The sequence below is a fragment of the Oreochromis aureus genome, linkage group 12, assembly GCF_013358895.1.
Source record: "Oreochromis aureus strain Israel breed Guangdong linkage group 12, ZZ_aureus, whole genome shotgun sequence".
Classification (NCBI taxonomy): Eukaryota; Metazoa; Chordata; class Actinopteri; order Cichliformes; family Cichlidae; genus Oreochromis; species Oreochromis aureus.
The window spans coordinates 3,361,177-3,378,299 of record NC_052953.1 but is presented as its reverse complement, the minus strand read 5'-3'; the positions used below and the strand labels follow the sequence as shown (position 1 = coordinate 3,378,299).

General features: G+C 40.8%; 1 protein-coding gene across 1 annotated transcript in view; it reads right to left on the bottom strand.

Moving 5' to 3' along the window:
* Positions 1-17,123, bottom strand: part of adamts3 (ADAM metallopeptidase with thrombospondin type 1 motif, 3) — a 184,556-nt gene that overhangs the window by 8,732 nt on the left and 158,701 nt on the right. Inside the window, exons 21-23 of the mRNA XM_031756603.2 lie at positions 10,258-10,414; positions 8,913-9,045; positions 880-1,087 (exon numbers count right to left, since the gene is read on the bottom strand). Coding sequence (XP_031612463.2) covers positions 880-1,087; positions 8,913-9,045; positions 10,258-10,414 — 498 coding nt within the window. The remainder of the gene's footprint in view (positions 1-879; positions 1,088-8,912; positions 9,046-10,257; positions 10,415-17,123) is intronic.

Below are 17,123 nucleotides of genomic sequence, written 5' to 3'. Positions count from 1 at the left end.
ATAAATGACTCTTTCAGCTGCGATTCTTTGATCTGCGACTCAAAAGAAAATGGCTTTTTCAAGCTCATACCCAGTGCCGTGAAAAATATTTGCCACCTTAGTAATTTCTTCATTTTTTTGCATATTTAACATGTTTCAGATCATCCAAAGTTACCTCCCCCAAAGTGACAAAGTAGCAGTCCTATAAACCTAATAACTGGTTGTGCCACACTTGGCAGCAGAAAGTGCAATCAAACAAATAAATGGGAACGAGTGTTTCATGTCACTGTGGAGGGAATTTAGGCCTCACTTCTTTCCTAGAGGGATTGCAAACATGAACGGCCTGTTTAAGGTCATACCATCGCACCACCACCACCTCTGATGGGGGTTTTTTTTAATAAAATACTGTTAGCTTGAAGCCAGATGTAACGGGACTCAAGCCTTCCAGACAGTTCTGCTTTTGTCTTGTCAGTTCCCAAAAGTCTCGGGGATGATCCAGATGTTTTGTGGCAGATGATTCTTTTTGGTCAGCATTGGTCTTTGTAACCCTTTCTAAAGTGACAGATGTCAGTGAGTTAGTTTCTCAGCTGTTTCTTTATGTCGTGGAATGATGTGGTGTTTAGTTTGCTGCACTTTGTCAGACTGCAGGTCTGGGAGCGGTGAGTGAACGTGAACTCCACTTTCCAAAAATGGAGGCAATTACTTTCACACAGGTTCAGGTAGGTTTGGATTTTTTGTTTTGTTTTTTTATTTTAATAAATAAAATGAATATTTAAAGACTGCATTTTGTATGTTTTTGCATTACCTTTCTTTAATAATATATTTTTTAAAAAGATCTGAAACATGAAAATACGACAAATATGGCCCCCGCCCCGAAGAACAAATACATTCAGTGGATACCTCTGACCAGGCTCCGGTCCTCCACTGGGCAGGACACGGTACTTTGTTACAGGGCCTTCGACTCTCGGGCTTCTCGCCGCTGCAGTATTTGCTGTGGATGGAGCGGTTCGTGCCATCATGCAGGAACTGTACGCAGCGAACGGTTCGGATCTGAAAGCCTAGGCTGCCGCAGGTTTTGGTACAGTGCTCCCATTCTTCTGAGCTCCACCTGCAGGGAAAACAACACAGGATCACTGACGTCACCTGGTAACTGCCACTGAGTATGTAAACACAAGGGGTACACATTTTAAAAGAGACCAGTTCCAATAATATGCTGTATAAAAAATTAAATAAACAATGAAAGAAAAACAGAAAGAAAACTGAATTTCTTGGCCATGATATCTACAGGTCTCTTCACTGAGATAAAGAGATGCTCCCAAACCAGCCAGCGGACATAAACTCTCCAGAGTATGCGAGGTCTGCTTCAGGATCTCCTACAGGTTGCTTAAACCATTTGCTCTGAATATCAGCTCCCTCGAGCCATCTCCAGACTTCTGGAGAAGCTATTTCCTGCTGCATGTATCAGGTAACCTTTTAGTCACGACCTCGCTGCCATATGTCAAAGTAGGAATGCAGGTCAGCCATTTAAACCAATAGCTGTGCCTTTATGCTCACCACAACAGACCAGTACCAGTGTCCAGCTGTTCTACCTTAAATCCAATCAAACCATACCTTCAACTGTGACCATAATTTAAAAATTACCAACATGCTTCATAATAAAACTAACAATTGATTTTCTGAGGTCAAAAATCAGGCGAGCAATATTTATTGCAGACTTCCAAAATAATGTCACATCTTTTTGGAAGATGGAAATTCCGCTGAGTGATATTAGAAAGACTGATGGTTAAATCTGCTACATACATCAATCGGCAGTGAATAAATTATTGAGTAAAAATATACTTTTAGATGGAAGGGACAACAGGAAGGGATTTCTGAACGGAGGAAAAAAGGCAGGAAAAATGGGAAACGATTTATGTCGAGTTTTCACGGAAGGAAACAATAAATAAATAAATAAATAAATAAAGCGTGGAATCCAGGAGCAGGCTTGGATACACTGTTCACTGACGATGAAGAGAAGATTTCTTACAGAGAATTAGTATGCAGAGGTGACATGTTTGTTAACAGAAAGCCTGAGCGCAGACAAACATCTCAGACAAAAGACGCCATCAGCACAGAAAGCTGCTGACGCCTCCACATAAATCAATAGAGACATTTAAAATTCAGCATGAATCCTCTTACATTAGATTTCCATTAGTTCTAATCTATATACTAGCAGGTCTCTGAATGCACTTCATTTCTCAAAGATTTCCCAAGCTCTATGAAGGCACTATATGAGCAGGTGTTTCTGTTTTTGCATGCGTAAAGAAACATTACTGTTCAACGTGGGACTAAAAGGCTACATAATAATGTTTAAATAGGCAGTAAGAGTCATTTAACAGAGAAAGATGAGAAGGATTTCGGCAGGTTTTCCAATAATCTTGTAGTAAAAGTATCATTTATGTCCATCTAAGGTCAAATTATGCTGCATCATGTCAGAGTTTATCCCAGTAGGCTAAAGCTGGCAAGTTACTGTGACAAGATTTCAGTGGATTACACAGTAATCAAACCCCTTTTATATACTGAGGGTTACACACTGACTATGTGCCAGAGCAGCTTGAGTTCACCAAACAATCTCACGAACGTTCGGTGAACATGAAGAATGAGTTTAATTAAAAACTCATTCAAGTTTATGTATTGAAGTTCTTGTGCACTGTAAGACAAGTGTTGATTAAACTAAATGTGAAAATACGCCAGCTTCGTGATCCTTCGTGAGCCAATGGAATTCTATCCTTTAAGGTGCAGCGATGCAAACATCCTCTTTGACTTTTCTCATCTCTTTCAACAGAGTGTCCTTAAGATTCACAGAAACCTTGGCCACATCCAGTTGTGAAGCAAGGTGGAACAATGATGGGAAAAAGAAAAAAAATCCAGCTATTTAGGCAATTTGCCTTTTTCTTCAAAGGTCTGACCAAGTACCTGAACATGACCATCACATCAAGTATATACAAAAAGCACAGAGTGAAAGCCCTGAGAGACTACAAAGATCCATTTAGACTCTACAATCTTCTTCATTATTCACTTACTGAGGTAGAATATTTGGACTTTTTGTTATAACTCATTATTCACGAGCTTGCATGTGGAGAAGGATTTAAAATGTGATTCTGAAAGCCCCCAAAACACTGAAATGCTAAGTAATTAGACAATAACTGATGGGTGCACAGAGATCAGAAAAACAGACGATACTGAGAGTGAGGTGGCTGTGGGTCAGGAAGTACAGCAAGGGCATCCACTAATTGGAAGGCTGGTGGTTTGATGCCTGGCTCCTTCGGTCTACATGTCACGTGTCCTTGGGCAGGATACTGAACCCTAAATGGCCACAGATGCCTTCAATTGCACAAGCATCTGCTGCGTGAGTCTGTCTATAATAGATAGTGTGCTATATTATATACCCTATGCTGTATGCTGAATGATCAGTCAGACTTTAAAAATTAAATCAAATGACCAAAACAAACGTACTCGTGACAAACAGCACACATACCGGTGTGCATCGAACTAGTCCAGTTGGCTCGATGCACTCTGGTGTGTGTTGCTTTTACAAAGCCATGCTATGACCTCTGTGAGACTATAAATACAGTAGCTGTTGTTACAGTTGCTGACCTCTAGGGGCTCTCCCCATGTGAGAGGGCTCTTTCTCCTCCTCCTGTGTTTCAGGTCTGCCTCCTAACCACAGGTGAGATGTGTTGCAGCTCGTCAGCCACTGCATAAAGACTGCCGTGTCCAATGCTGCGCCCTTCTCCCCGGGTTTTCACCTGCAGTGATTCGGGTAGTGGACTGTAGCTGTGTACAACTTGTGAAGCTTGGCGTGACTTTGTTGTTTTTTTTTTTTGTTTTTTTTGGTGAGTAACGGTGTGTCTTTACCACGGGAATTGTAGTGATCCAGAGTGGAAGCAGGTAGGGGTTCTCTGCCATTTTTGTTTCAGCCTTTTTCTCCTGTTCTGTGGTTAGACAGGGAGCTCCGCCTCTGTACTTTGTTTTCTTACAGAGAGTGGTTTTAGTTTTTTTTAGCTAGAAAGGAGTGTTTTGTTTGTTATTTCAGCCTCTGAGACAATGATGCTTAGAGCTTCCCTGTGTTTTATTTTTGTTCTAATTGGTTGGTTTGCCTTAATTGTAAATTAAATGATGTTCCACTGACGTTAACTATGGTTAAGTTTTTTGTTTTTTTTTCACTTTGTTACACGCCATCCCAGATAACACTCTGCTGTTAAGTGGGTTGTAACATAAGTGGGCGCTTGAAACCAGGACCTCTCACACCCAAATTCATCACATACTCTTTAAATACTTGTTGAAGAGCCCTTTGTGTCACATCTAAACGCAGTGATTGTCTAGTAATAATGTACAGCATTAAAGTTCATTTGTAACTCAGACGTTTTCTGCCCCTTATCAAACAGCTTTTAGAGCCTAAACCTGACTGAAAAGTCAAAAAAGGGTGAAAAGGAAACACACCTGCAAATGAAAAGAAAGCTACACAGAGTGCATGTCTAAAGAGGGCGCGAACCACAGTCTCATAGCTAAGAAATTTGTGACTGAGGCTCCCACCGCACTTCCATCCTCACAATGAGAACTTTATCACTCAATGAAAGACTGGCATTATCTCTGGGCACCGGTTTAACTCCCGGGTTGAGCAGGCGATCTATGCCGTGGGGTTAACTACAGCGGCCTGGATCGATTCCCAAGGCCATTTGCTGTGCGTCTTTCCCCACGCTGTCTCCTCGACTTTTATCGCCCATTTAATAATTGCCGAGTCTGGGGCATGAATGCAGTAACATCCAAGGTCACAGTGACACCAAATGAAAAGCAGGTTTCTATTTGGAGATCGGAAACATCAGCAACATGATGTAGATGTCGCCATACTCATTAGAAAAATGTCAAATTAATTCTGGCCGTGCTTTATGAAAGGCCCCGGAAACGCCAAGAAACTCATTCATCTACTAAGGACCATGAGTTAAAGTAAAAAAATTCACAGATGATTATTTTCATCCCTAAAGCTACAACACTGGAACAAATTCTTAAAGACAACAGTGACATCAAAACACTACACATCCAAAAAACGTATGTTCTTCCTTTAAGATGCACAAGGCATGTTTCCTTTCTAAGAAAATGATGAAAACAGAAAAAGTCGTGCCCAGGAGACATTTGCTCTATTAGTTCAAACGGAGCTCCGCTCTGAGCTGCAGCCGAATCCCCCCCCCCAAAGGGAAGTCAATCACACTCAATCAGTGAATCATCCAGCGTTAGATCTCAGCTTTATGATCTCGTCTCTTGAGTTTTGGTTTAAAGCTAAACAGGACAGCTTACGTGTAGCATTAGCTTCCTGTGTAAAGTCAAATTGTGCTGCATCATCTGAGTTCTTAAGCAGGATGATTAGCTGTGAAAGGAAGTGTGAAATTTGGATGGATGATTTCATTTGCATTTTCAGAGGTCAGCAGACATTAAGCTTACGTCGTTTCCTTTTCCATTCACAGTCGTGCTTCTTTTATCAGCATAACAGCTACACGCAGCAGAGCTGTGTTATCACTCCGGAAGCAGTTTTTCCCTTACATGATTATGTGTCTTTACAACAGACTGCTGTGATTTTTCTGACACAACTCATTACTCTTCAGTGTGACTTGTTAGTTGAGCAAAGGTGCCCACAGGTCACTGCACACTGAGAAACCCTTTTCAACTTTGGTTGGTCTCTGAAGATCTGAGCCGGCCTGTGAACTGAATGAAGTGCAATACAAACATTAAGAGCACTCCCAGCTGAAGCAGGAACACGAATCTGAACCACTGAACACCAAATTAGAGACAGCATGATGTCAAATTAAGACTTTGTAAAATAAGCACAGTTCGATTAATAGTGTGACAGTCTCTTCTCAATTCAATATTATTTATACAGCGTCAAATCACAATGACAGTCACCTTAAGGTGCTTTATATTGTAAGGTCGACCCTACAATAATACATACATAGAAAAACCCAACAATCATATGACCCCCTATGAGCAAGCACTTTGGCGACAGTGGGAAGGAAAAACTCCCTTTTAACAGGAAGAAACCTCTGGGAGAACCAGGCTCAGGGAGGGGCGGGGCCATCTGCCATGTTTACCACACTTCAAAAGTCACAGACCTGTGAACATAAAGACAGTTGTCGCTGTTTCACTCACTGCTTTGCTTTTTACTGGTTGCTCCCCTTGCCACAGCTGTAACTAAAGGCATAACCCAGCAAATACTTCAACACTGAATAACTCGGCTATTGCTGACGGCTGGACACATTTCATGAGCACTTACTGGATCGTCTCATTGAACTTTCTAGCCAGAGCAAATTTGTGTTTGAGAATTGTTTCATGTTATCCTTTGTGACAGTACAATAAGAACACAAGAAAAGTGATCCACTTCCGACTCAAACCAAGGCCTTTCACTCTTACTAGGGAGCATTTCTAATCCTACTGAGGAAACCGGTGTTGTGGAATTATTGTGTAATGCCTTGGTGCCACTGGATTTTAACATGTCTCACACTCATACAGTAAGACAAATGGTGGGGGTGTAGTAAGGAAGTTGGGGGAAGCAGACAACTCCACAGGAAGAATCTTTTGTCTCTTCTCCGACTCTGGGAGGTAGCAAGGGAGTGTGAATCTTAAGGTGTGAAACAGCTGTGTACTGCCTTTTGTTCCTGGAGAAGGTATTTAACTGAGAGCCATGCTAGGCTCGTGAGACTCTGCTGACCGTCTGCCCGCGGTCATGCAGGCTCTCCACAACCTTGGTTTGTCTGTTCTTTTTTCCGATGAAAGAATGTTAGCTACCGCTCACCGCTCGTCTGCAGGCTTTATTTAAATAGAAAAACTTCCACAACACTGGCTACATGAAGAAGGGCTCGCATCGCACGTTTATAATGACGCCATCAGGGGCAGCAGGGTGATGGTTACGATAGTACAGAAATTAAATAAAGATAATATTGGTCGGTTTACACGGAGTGGAAGCTGCGTGGCTCTCTATTTTAAAAAAAAAACAAAACAAAAAAAAACTAAACTAAATGTAACTAAATTAGTTGTGAAATAAATGTCACAGCTAATTTTCTGATATCCCACGAGACAGCTGATTTATTATACAAATTTATAAATTTCAGATTTTCTGTGAACGCGGTGTCGTCGGGATGTCTCGGGCTCTGCTGCTTTTATTCTGATCTTTCTAACTTTAACCTGTCACAGGTCATTTTAACCCAAATCATAAAACATGCAGACCATTTTGGGAATTTTGAGGCTTTGCAGATGCCAAATTATGGAAAATTGCAGAGATGAGCAGAGCAGAGCTCACTGAGTCATGCTTTCACTCTGCACATTTGTAAACTGGTTGGAGTCCATATATGATGTGCATCTGTACGTACAATAAGATACTATATAATATTTTTCTGATTATTTGATGAAAAAAATTTAATGGAAGAAAAATATGTTTAGTCATCGAATGGCAAATATATCTATATATATCTTGTAACTAAATTAGTTGTGAAGTAAATGTCACAGCTATCTGGGGCGATCGTGGCTCAAGAGTTGTCGGTTCGAGCCCCGGCTCCGACAATCTCGGTCGTTGTGTCCTTGGGCAAGACACTTCACCCGTTGCCTACTGGTGGTGGTCAGAGGGCCCGGTGGCGCCAGTGTCCGGCAGCCTCGCCTCTGTCAGTGCGCCCCAGGGTGGCTGTGGCTACAACCGTAGCTGCCATCACCAATGTGTGAATGTGTGGATGACTGAGTATGTAAAGCGCTTTGGGGTCCATAGGGACTAAGTAAAGCGCTATACAAATAAAGGCCATTTACAGCTAAATGCTCGACATTTATCCTTTCCATTTTTTTTTTTTATCTGTACTTGTATAACGTCACCGTGTTCAATTCTGAGAGGACACCTGTAAGGTAATGTTAAATTTAATCATAATGCACTCCAAAAGTGCCCCATTCTATCTGTGTTGCCTATATCTGACCTGTAAAGAATACAAAGTCATTTTCTGTGCCTAAAGAGGACGAGGTGTCTGAACCAGAGCTCACATCTTGAAAAAGACAGCAGATTTTTGGCTGTTAAGCTTTAATTTTCACTCCTTTCACACTCTAGCGATAAGTGATAAGAAACAGATCACTGAAATTTAAATGATGCTAACAAAGGCATTTACCTACTGCTCCTCTGAAAACTTAAGGGGACACAAGAGAGACACCTCTCAAGTGTGTCCTGGCTCTGCAGCTTCCTCCCAGTTGGACACGCCCAAAATGCCTAATCTATGAGGCGTCCACGTCAGCTGTCTCCTGTCGATATGCAGGAGGGTACATCTCCTTTCAGCTCACAAAGGTATTCTTTTGGTTACTACCTGCAGATCGTGGCCATAGAGGGCAAGAATGTAGACTGACAACAGACCAGTAAAATGTCTGCAACACTACAGATGCAGGACCAATCCTACTGTGAATTTCTTCAACAAGCCCCTGATATACTTAAACTCTGGCACTTGAGGACGAAATTCATTCCCTACACTGATTTTGCACTCCACTCTTTTCCATCTGTGATCCATGGCCTCAGACCTGGAAGTGCTAATTCCCCACCCAACCACTTCAAATTCAGCTGCAAACTGCGTAAGTGCGAGCTGGACGTCGCCATTTGATGAAGCCAAGAGGGCCACATCATCCGCAAAAAGCCCTGACGAGCTCTCGAGACCACTGGCTGTGATACCCTCTGCTCCTCGGCTGCACTTAGAAATTCTGTCCATTAGTTGCCACTGATGAACAGAAAGAGTGGCAAAGGGCAACTCTGGTGGATTCAGTCTCACTGGGAATGACCGAGACTTAATGCTGGCAACATGTTCCTCATCCTAGAGGTCCAGCTTGAGTAAAAGTTTAACAGAAACCTTTCTTTATCTGGAGGATGAGGGGAGGCCTGTACTCACTGAGGCTGTGTGCAGTCCTGAAGGTTACACATTCTTCGGATGGGTTTGGGCCTCTTGCCAGCATCGCAGTAGCCTCGATGAACCATCTTGGTGTCTCCCTTTTTCCGACATCCATACTTGGTGTACTGAAACCCTGTGCAAAAAAACCCCACCCCCAAAAACCCAATGTTTTAATTAGAAAGACAGTTTACATCCTTTTACTAGGGTTTGTCTTTCAAACTTCAAAGTTCCTTTGCAATTACTCAAGTCACATTTTTATATCTAATTTCCTTTAAGTTAAAAATATGTCTTAAAGCTTTTGTCTACTTATAAGTTAAATACCAGCGAGCTTGTGGACAATTGTTGAGCTTAAGCCTGCTGACATAAAATCTTAGAGGTGTGTTCAGGCTAATATATATATGTAACACACAAGCACATGCAACGCGTTTCAGTAGTTTCAGAGTCGACATCAAAAAGGGAAAGAACTGCAGTTAACAGTGCGAATGTGTGAATGAGAAAAGTCCTTTAAGTACTCAAGTATAAAAGTGTTGCATAAGAACCATTCCATTTACCATTATGGGATATTTAATAAGCTAGAAAAATGTGTAATTTTCTTTTGCAGGATTACAAATTTCATGCTGTTCCCACATTTAAGGTCAGAGTAGAGGTCACATGGTCATTTAGATATAATAAGATGCAAAATTTGACAAATATTAATCTTGCATCAGTATGTTTCTTTGTTTGAAATATTTGCAGCTATGAAGTCATGAACTTTAAGCTCACAATGACATCTTTGTTGGCCCATTCTGCAGATTTGAAATGCTAATGTTCTGCGCACAGGGATGTTTAAAAAAACATAACATTTGACATATGAATAAAACCAAAAAACACAGAAAAATGATAAATAAAGTTTTTTTTTAGGACTCATGACCACTGGGGATAAAGAAAAAAAAAAAAAGATTTTGGTAGCAAAAATCATATTTGCTCTTGTATCAAGTACCAACTCTCTTTCCTACACTAAGAAACAGTAAGTACTGCCAATAACAGCTTTCTGATATTCTGTGTACCCGTGCAAATGAAAAGACTTTGTGGTTAGAAGTGCATATAACAAATTTATGTCAATCATCTTGTTTGAAGACAAAATATTTGGTTTAATTAGCTCACTCAGTCAATTTCTTACGTCAAAGACACAGTTTGAGAATGTGGGAACCAATTATGGATAAAAGCAGATCATCACAAACACCTATAGCCTGTGAATGACTGTGAATATGAAACTTCAACATACAATTTTGATAATTAGATAAAAAGTATTTATTCGTCTTCATTCATTTTTTTTTTTTAAAGTGAAGGTAGTTTCTGAGTTTACCTCCAGCACATGGCTTGGAACACGGAGACCAGCTCTTCAGAGCCCACTCATAGGTCTCCTCCTGGATGACATTGTTATTGTTGATGGGCACCGAATCTTCATGGATGACGTACTTATACATCAAAGTCGAGCGTGTCTCATTGTCCTTCGGTATAATCTAGAAATCAAGGGAAGATATACCATTATACCATCGTCCTCGGTGTCTAATATCAAAACACGCAGAAAAATTGCCCTCCTGCAAACATGGCTCCTGATTGGGTGGTGGATAATGGAGGAAATGGTTAGAGAGGAGAATTCATGGGCAAGTTGAGATGCACCAGTTTTGCTCGTGTCCCTCTCAGAGCTTTTCCTCTGGATCAGTTTAAGATTTTATAATTATATTAAAAGACATGGTATTTAAGGTTTGAAGAAGATAACTGACAGGCTTGCAGAAAAAAAGAATATTTCATTTATCTGTGGAATTAACAACTCTTTAAAATCTATGAAAGGCTTTTGTGTAATGTGTAATCGACAGCTGTTCATGGTGTGTGCCATTAATTTTACATCATCGTGTAATACAAAAAAAACTAAGATGAGTAATAATATAAGTTATGAAGAGCAGCCTTGAAGTGAAATAAAATTCAGTTTACTTCAAATCCAAATGTTACATCGTCACCTCTTCACCACAGAGTGTCGTACTATTGTGTACAGAAAGGAGGAACATGGAAAAAAATCTACCTTTTGACTTTTGAGTCTTGCTGAATGAATTCTTCTCAAAGGAGAATGCAGTGTTAAACGTTTTGAACATAGTTTAGAGTCTTTCTTTAAACAGGAGACTTTTCTGTTTTGCACTCAGGTGCCTTTCAGGTCAGGCTGACTGCAAAACAGGAGCAGCCAGATGGAAATATGAAATGTTTGGTGTTTATTTCAGTTTTTTACCCCATAAAATCTGAAAGTTTACAAGACTCGCTATCATTAAAGCAGTTTGAAAAACAGCTGAAGAGAAAATGAGCTACAGTCGTTTTCTCACGTCTAGAAACCCGTCCTGGTTGGAAAGCGGTAACTCAAAGTCCCAGCAGTTACTAGGTCGTAAAAAGGCGATCACCGGCAGTTTGTTCAAAAGGCATCAGCTTTATTTCAAACACTAGCACGCTATTAACCAAGCAGTGCTCTAAGAGTGAAAAGTGGCACATGTCAAAACTTTTAATTTGAAAGTAAAGGTTCCGTTTCTGGCTTGCATCACCCACATTTAACTACAGCTGGGAAAGTAAATGGTGACACTGACAGCTTGGTGTCTTTGAGAGCAATTTCACTGAATGACTGCCAGCAACCTCCCGCAAATACTCACCAAACAGCCACTGACCAGTCTCTCAGCCTGAGTGAAAAGAGATTTTAGCAATTGATTTTACAATGACTGTTAGAAACCTCCAGTTGCACCTGGTCAAGTAATACATATCTTAGAGACCAGCGGTTGCCAACTGGTTTCTAGGACTGTGTGTTTGGGGTCTTTAAAAAATATATAATGTAACCACAACATAAATATGGAGACTGACACCAGAGTTTCACAAACAACAGGTTTCATTTTAAATTACAAAACAAATGATCTGAAACAGCATAAAGACAAAAACTGGTGTGCCTCTCCAAAGTCAGCCTCAGGCGTGCCTTTAGCCACACCTCGCCAGGTGTGGTCAATTAGCAATTCAGCCCAGGCAACACCTGAAGACTTGCACTGCCACTGCAAAGAGAATAAGGCTTGCAGAGAGGGGTTCCTCGTGTTAGACCTTAATGGAGAAAGGAAATGAAACCTAGCAAAAGCGCCCGTGCTTGCAGTGCAGCAACAGCTTTTGTTCCCAAATGTACCCAGCAGTGAGGATTCACAGACCTCACTGCTCCCAGTGTTCTGCAGCTAACGTGCTGCCGTATTAACAGATATGAGCCGTGACTTCAATTCACAGAGTAACATTTTAAGTGCTGGAATCACAAATGGAGCCGAAACCACTCGAGCATCTATACGGACCGGAGGGACATCTGCATTTAGGATTTAAAGCTTTGTTATGTGCCACAGCCGACTATTTAATTAGCTTGGCACCCTTTAAACTGTGTTTTCCTCAGTGGATGATCGCTTGCTGAACTATTACAGGTGCAAGGCAACATTTGAGTGTAATGTCAGGAGACTTAGGAAAGAAAGTTAATGCATGTTGTTCAGAGTCTGCTCCTCTTGTGCTCATACAAGTCTCCTGTCTGGACGTTAGCCAATGGATCTTCTACAATGACGTGTAATCATACACTGGTTCATTTTGGATTTCACCATCTTTGTTAATCAGATGTGATCGTATTTGCATGAGAGGGTTTAGTGCATCTGCTAATGATTAAGTTTGGAAGATTCATCTACAGACGAGTTCAGGTGAAGACAGTTAAAGGATCCACCCACCTCCCACTCAAAGCAGGCCTTCATTATCAATACTTTAGGTTGAGTTTCAAGTATTTATAATTATGACAGGAAAATATAAAACTATAATTTTTAATCTAACAGGCTACATGTTTATTTTTGAGTCTGTGGGGTTTGACTTGCTTTTGGAGTCAGACTCGAGTAGCCAATTAAGGAACTGCAATCTTTGCACTTGTTTGTATTGTTGCTTTGCAAACACGCTGAGACGGATTAATTAAATGTTTTAGGAACAGACTTATAAAAGTAAAACATTTCATCCTGTTCAAGAGAAAACACACATCCAAGCCCAGAAGACGTATCAGCAAATATTATCTTCATGAAGTTGACAACATGCTTTGCAGAGACACACAACTGACTACAGAAACATATTTGTGGGGTCACAGACGATGGCGGTGATGTTTCGATGTTCACACCGTCACAAACTAACAGCTGGGTATGTTACTGTTGTCAGTTTGCAGTCACTTCCATTATAATCTGTGATAACTGTAGCACATTTGGATTTTTTGGTTTTGTGCATTTACATTTTCACACTCATGTAGACGTTTTCTTAATGACTTTGTAAGCACTTTTTAAAGTTGCGGTGTACCGCTCTCTTAATCAAAGAAAGACACAGATTTGCCGATTTGTTTTTATCCTTTACTTGCTGTCAGAGAGAGCATGAAATATTTAAATGATTCGCACATCGCGTCCTTAAAATCTGCGAGATTAAACTCCATGTTTTTTCAAGTTGCAGGAGAAGGTTCCTGCTACGCGCCTCGTGTTTTTCTGACAAAGTTCTGTTCCTGGGAAAACTCATCAGTTTCTGTTACATCTGTTCTCTTCGATACGTTTGGAACAAACATGCCTGTCTAATTGTTTTCCTGTCATAAAAGAAAAACAGCAAATATCCCAGACGTGGCAATTTAGAAAAGTCGACCGATGTGACATGCAAGAAATTAGAGTTGATGTCCACGAGAGAAAAACAATGATTAGAAAAACAGAAAGTTTTGAACAACCCGCTCATACAAGTGAGACGTGAGACTAGATAAGATACTAATAAACAGAAACAAGGGGAAAATAAATAAATCACCCTCTCAGCCATGACTGCATCATTGATCACTTCCTCTGCTTTACCCCTTGAAAGTCTACCAGCAGCAGTCCATATTTCAGCTGGTCCATGCAACACACTGACTGGATGTACAGCAGATGTTAGTGAGGGGGTCTCTGCCTGTGCAGCTGCCCCTGGAAAAACCTGGAAATTACTCTAACCACATCTTCACTTATATTTCCTGAGGTGTCAAAACTCATCATTAATGATAAAGGCAGGTGAAATGTCCAGTGAAAATCATTACTAAACGTCCAGGTTATAAGTGATGAATGTAAAACAGCTATTCTCAATCTAATTTTGCATTTTTTCCTCCTCGCTGCTGGATATGGTCTCATTAGTAACTCTGACTGTTTTTCGACCTGTGGGAGCATTTTGAATGAGACGGTTTGAGTCCTGCAGCAGGGGACAGTGGGACTGGCTGTAAAACTGTCCTAATAGGCAGTTCAAGTCTGGTCTTCAGGATACTGACTCAATTTTATGCACTACTTCAGTTCTCTTCATGTCTTTTGGGATGACTGAGAGTCAGCGTTACCCTTTTCTGATGCTGGAAAAAACATTTCTCCATTGATCTGTGTGCACGGGGTTTGTTTTGTTTCAATGTCATTCAGACACACAGTTGTGAGAATAGTTGTCCGCATGGTCACCAGGTCCTTTAGGCATTCAATTTCCAATCAAAGTGAGATTAAAGTGCCAAGTGTTAGCTCGACTAACCCCCCCCCAAAAAAAACAAAAGCACCCGCATTCAAAGAATTGTAATTCCACTTCTGTAAATCACCACAGTGGATTTAAATAAATCAGTTATGGCATAGTCATTAATTTAGCAGGTTTATCAAAAGTATTGCAATAACTGTTTAAGAATTACAGCTATTTTTTATAGTCCTCCACAGTTCCAGAGGCTTAAAATATCTGAGCAGCTGACTGAAAACCAGTTTCACAGGCTTCCTAACGAGCTGTTCCCTTGTTATTCATATTAAGCAGACATGAGATATGAAGTTGATTCCAAGCATTAAATTTATGTTTGTTTGCTGTTCACTGAAAACTGTATGAGGTCCAAAGATGTGTCGATGCCTGATGTAAATGAGGCCAAGTTACAGCATGGGCACGTATGGCTGCCAGTAGGAGCAGGTCACTAGTGTTTATTGATGATGTGACTGCTGACAGAAGTAGCAGGATGAAGTGTGAAGGGTACAGAGATACTGTATGCTCTCTGCGCAGATTGAGCCAAGCACTGCAAAAGTCATCAGACGGAGCTTCACAAGGCTAATGGATAATAATCTGACGTAAATGCAAAAGTCACTCAATAGATTCTAAAGGTAAAGACATGGAATATTTTTAAAAACACCTGATCTGAACCCAGCAGATTCTCAGTTACTGAACACAAAACTGAAGGGAGCGAGACACACACAAGCATCAAAGTCCAGTCCTCTGCAGCCGGTGTCCTGCAGGTTTCAGAGCTCACCCTGGGTCAACACACCTGAATCAAATGATGAGTTCATCACCAGACCGCTGGAGAACTTCAGGACATGTTGAGGAGGTCATTTAACCATTTAAATCAGCTGTGATGGATCAAGGACACATCTAAACCCTGCAGGACACCGGCCCTGGAGGCCTGGAGTTCCCCACCCCTGCTATAGAACTTGACTGCATGCTGAGGTGGCAACCCCTAACCCCACTCAAGTAAATTTAAATAAATGTAAGTGTTTGGAAAAGTGTACTGCTAAAAGTACTTTTATTGCACCACGTTATTTCACTCTTGAGCTGCTGTAAAATGAATCAAGCGGCTGAACTGCCACCTCAGCATGCACTATACAGAGTCTTGCTAATAACCTGCTAATGTTATTCAGGTGTGCTGCAGCAGAGACACATGGAAAAGTTTGAGGACACCGGCCCTCGAAGACTGGAGTTTGACACCCGTGGCCTAGTAGACCATTACGGAGGAAAAATAATAAATAAATAACGTCCAAATTCTCACGGGCCTGACTGTATCCATGGCATTTGAATTTTAAAGTTTCACCAAAGCCATCACATGCAGCTTGGAGTTGATTTGGAGCTGGATGAACAAGTATCTACTATCAGAGTTAAAAATACAGAAGAAAATCTGGTTGACTGAGCGGCACAAATCCAAAGGATGATGAAAAAAACCCTAAATGAACAGAGAGTAAACAATGGCCCTGGGGTCACAGATACATGTATTCCTTTGTGAATGATGAATTGAAGACTTCATGAACCTCAGATTAATCACCACGAGATGCAAACAGCCAGTAAGCTTGAAAAAACCCCATAAAAACAAGGGGCAGCATTCAGGATCTAAAACACACATGAAGTCTGTGAAACACGGTGGTTCTTCTGCTGCTCGAGCATCGCTAACAGGAGCAACATGTGTGCAGTAAACATGAGCGCTGACATGTAAAAGTGCATTAACTGTCAGTCCATTCTATCGTGTAAGCAGAGTTACAAATTATTCCTACTTGCTCATGAGCTGCATGTAAAATATTCTGCTGGATATTCATCGCATTTTCATAACAACAGGCAAAGCATCTGGGGAAGGAGAGGGCGCATCTGATGATTATAGCTGCTGTATTGTTGAGAAAATCATTTTTATACACTGATCTGGCACAGGAAGAATAAAGTGGTAAAAACTAGCTCATTCACACTGCTTATTGTGCTGTATTTCACTGGCTTGTGAGCATAACAGGGTGATAATCACGAGATAAATGCAATAATCTGACGTTAAAGAGTCAAAAAAGGTGCACTGAATATGGAAATGCTTCTGGATGGCTTTCATAAATTTTATGTAAAATTTGTCTCTTATCGAAATGTGAGACTTTGATGTATTTCCATCAAGCTGCACGCACAAAAACTTTACTGGGAAGAACTGTCTTCAACCTCTATGGTGTTTGTCATGTATTTGAAGCTCGATTAATCACTGACTGTGCACCACTAACGTGAACCACTTAGATGTGTACTAAAGTATGCTGTAAGTCCTTGTCTAACATGAATATTTGTACCATTAAAAATGATTTTTTTCACTATTCGTGGCTCATTTCAAGAGACCTTTTAAATATTTGCCCAGTGAAAAAGCCACTTCCTGATGAAACTGTGGACATTACACTCTCCAGACTCTAGAGAACCCATCTAATTTTCCTGTATATATTTTCATCTGCTTATTCAAGGAAATGCATTATTGAACTGCAGGCCTTTATTGCCACAGAGAAACAGTATGTTTATTATGATTTATTACAGTTTGAATATATTAAAACTGAAGACTGCATTCATGTCTCAGAAATGTCCCCACGCTATCAGAGAACGCTATCTCGCTTTAGTTTTAGCTGACAATTGAACAGCTCCAGC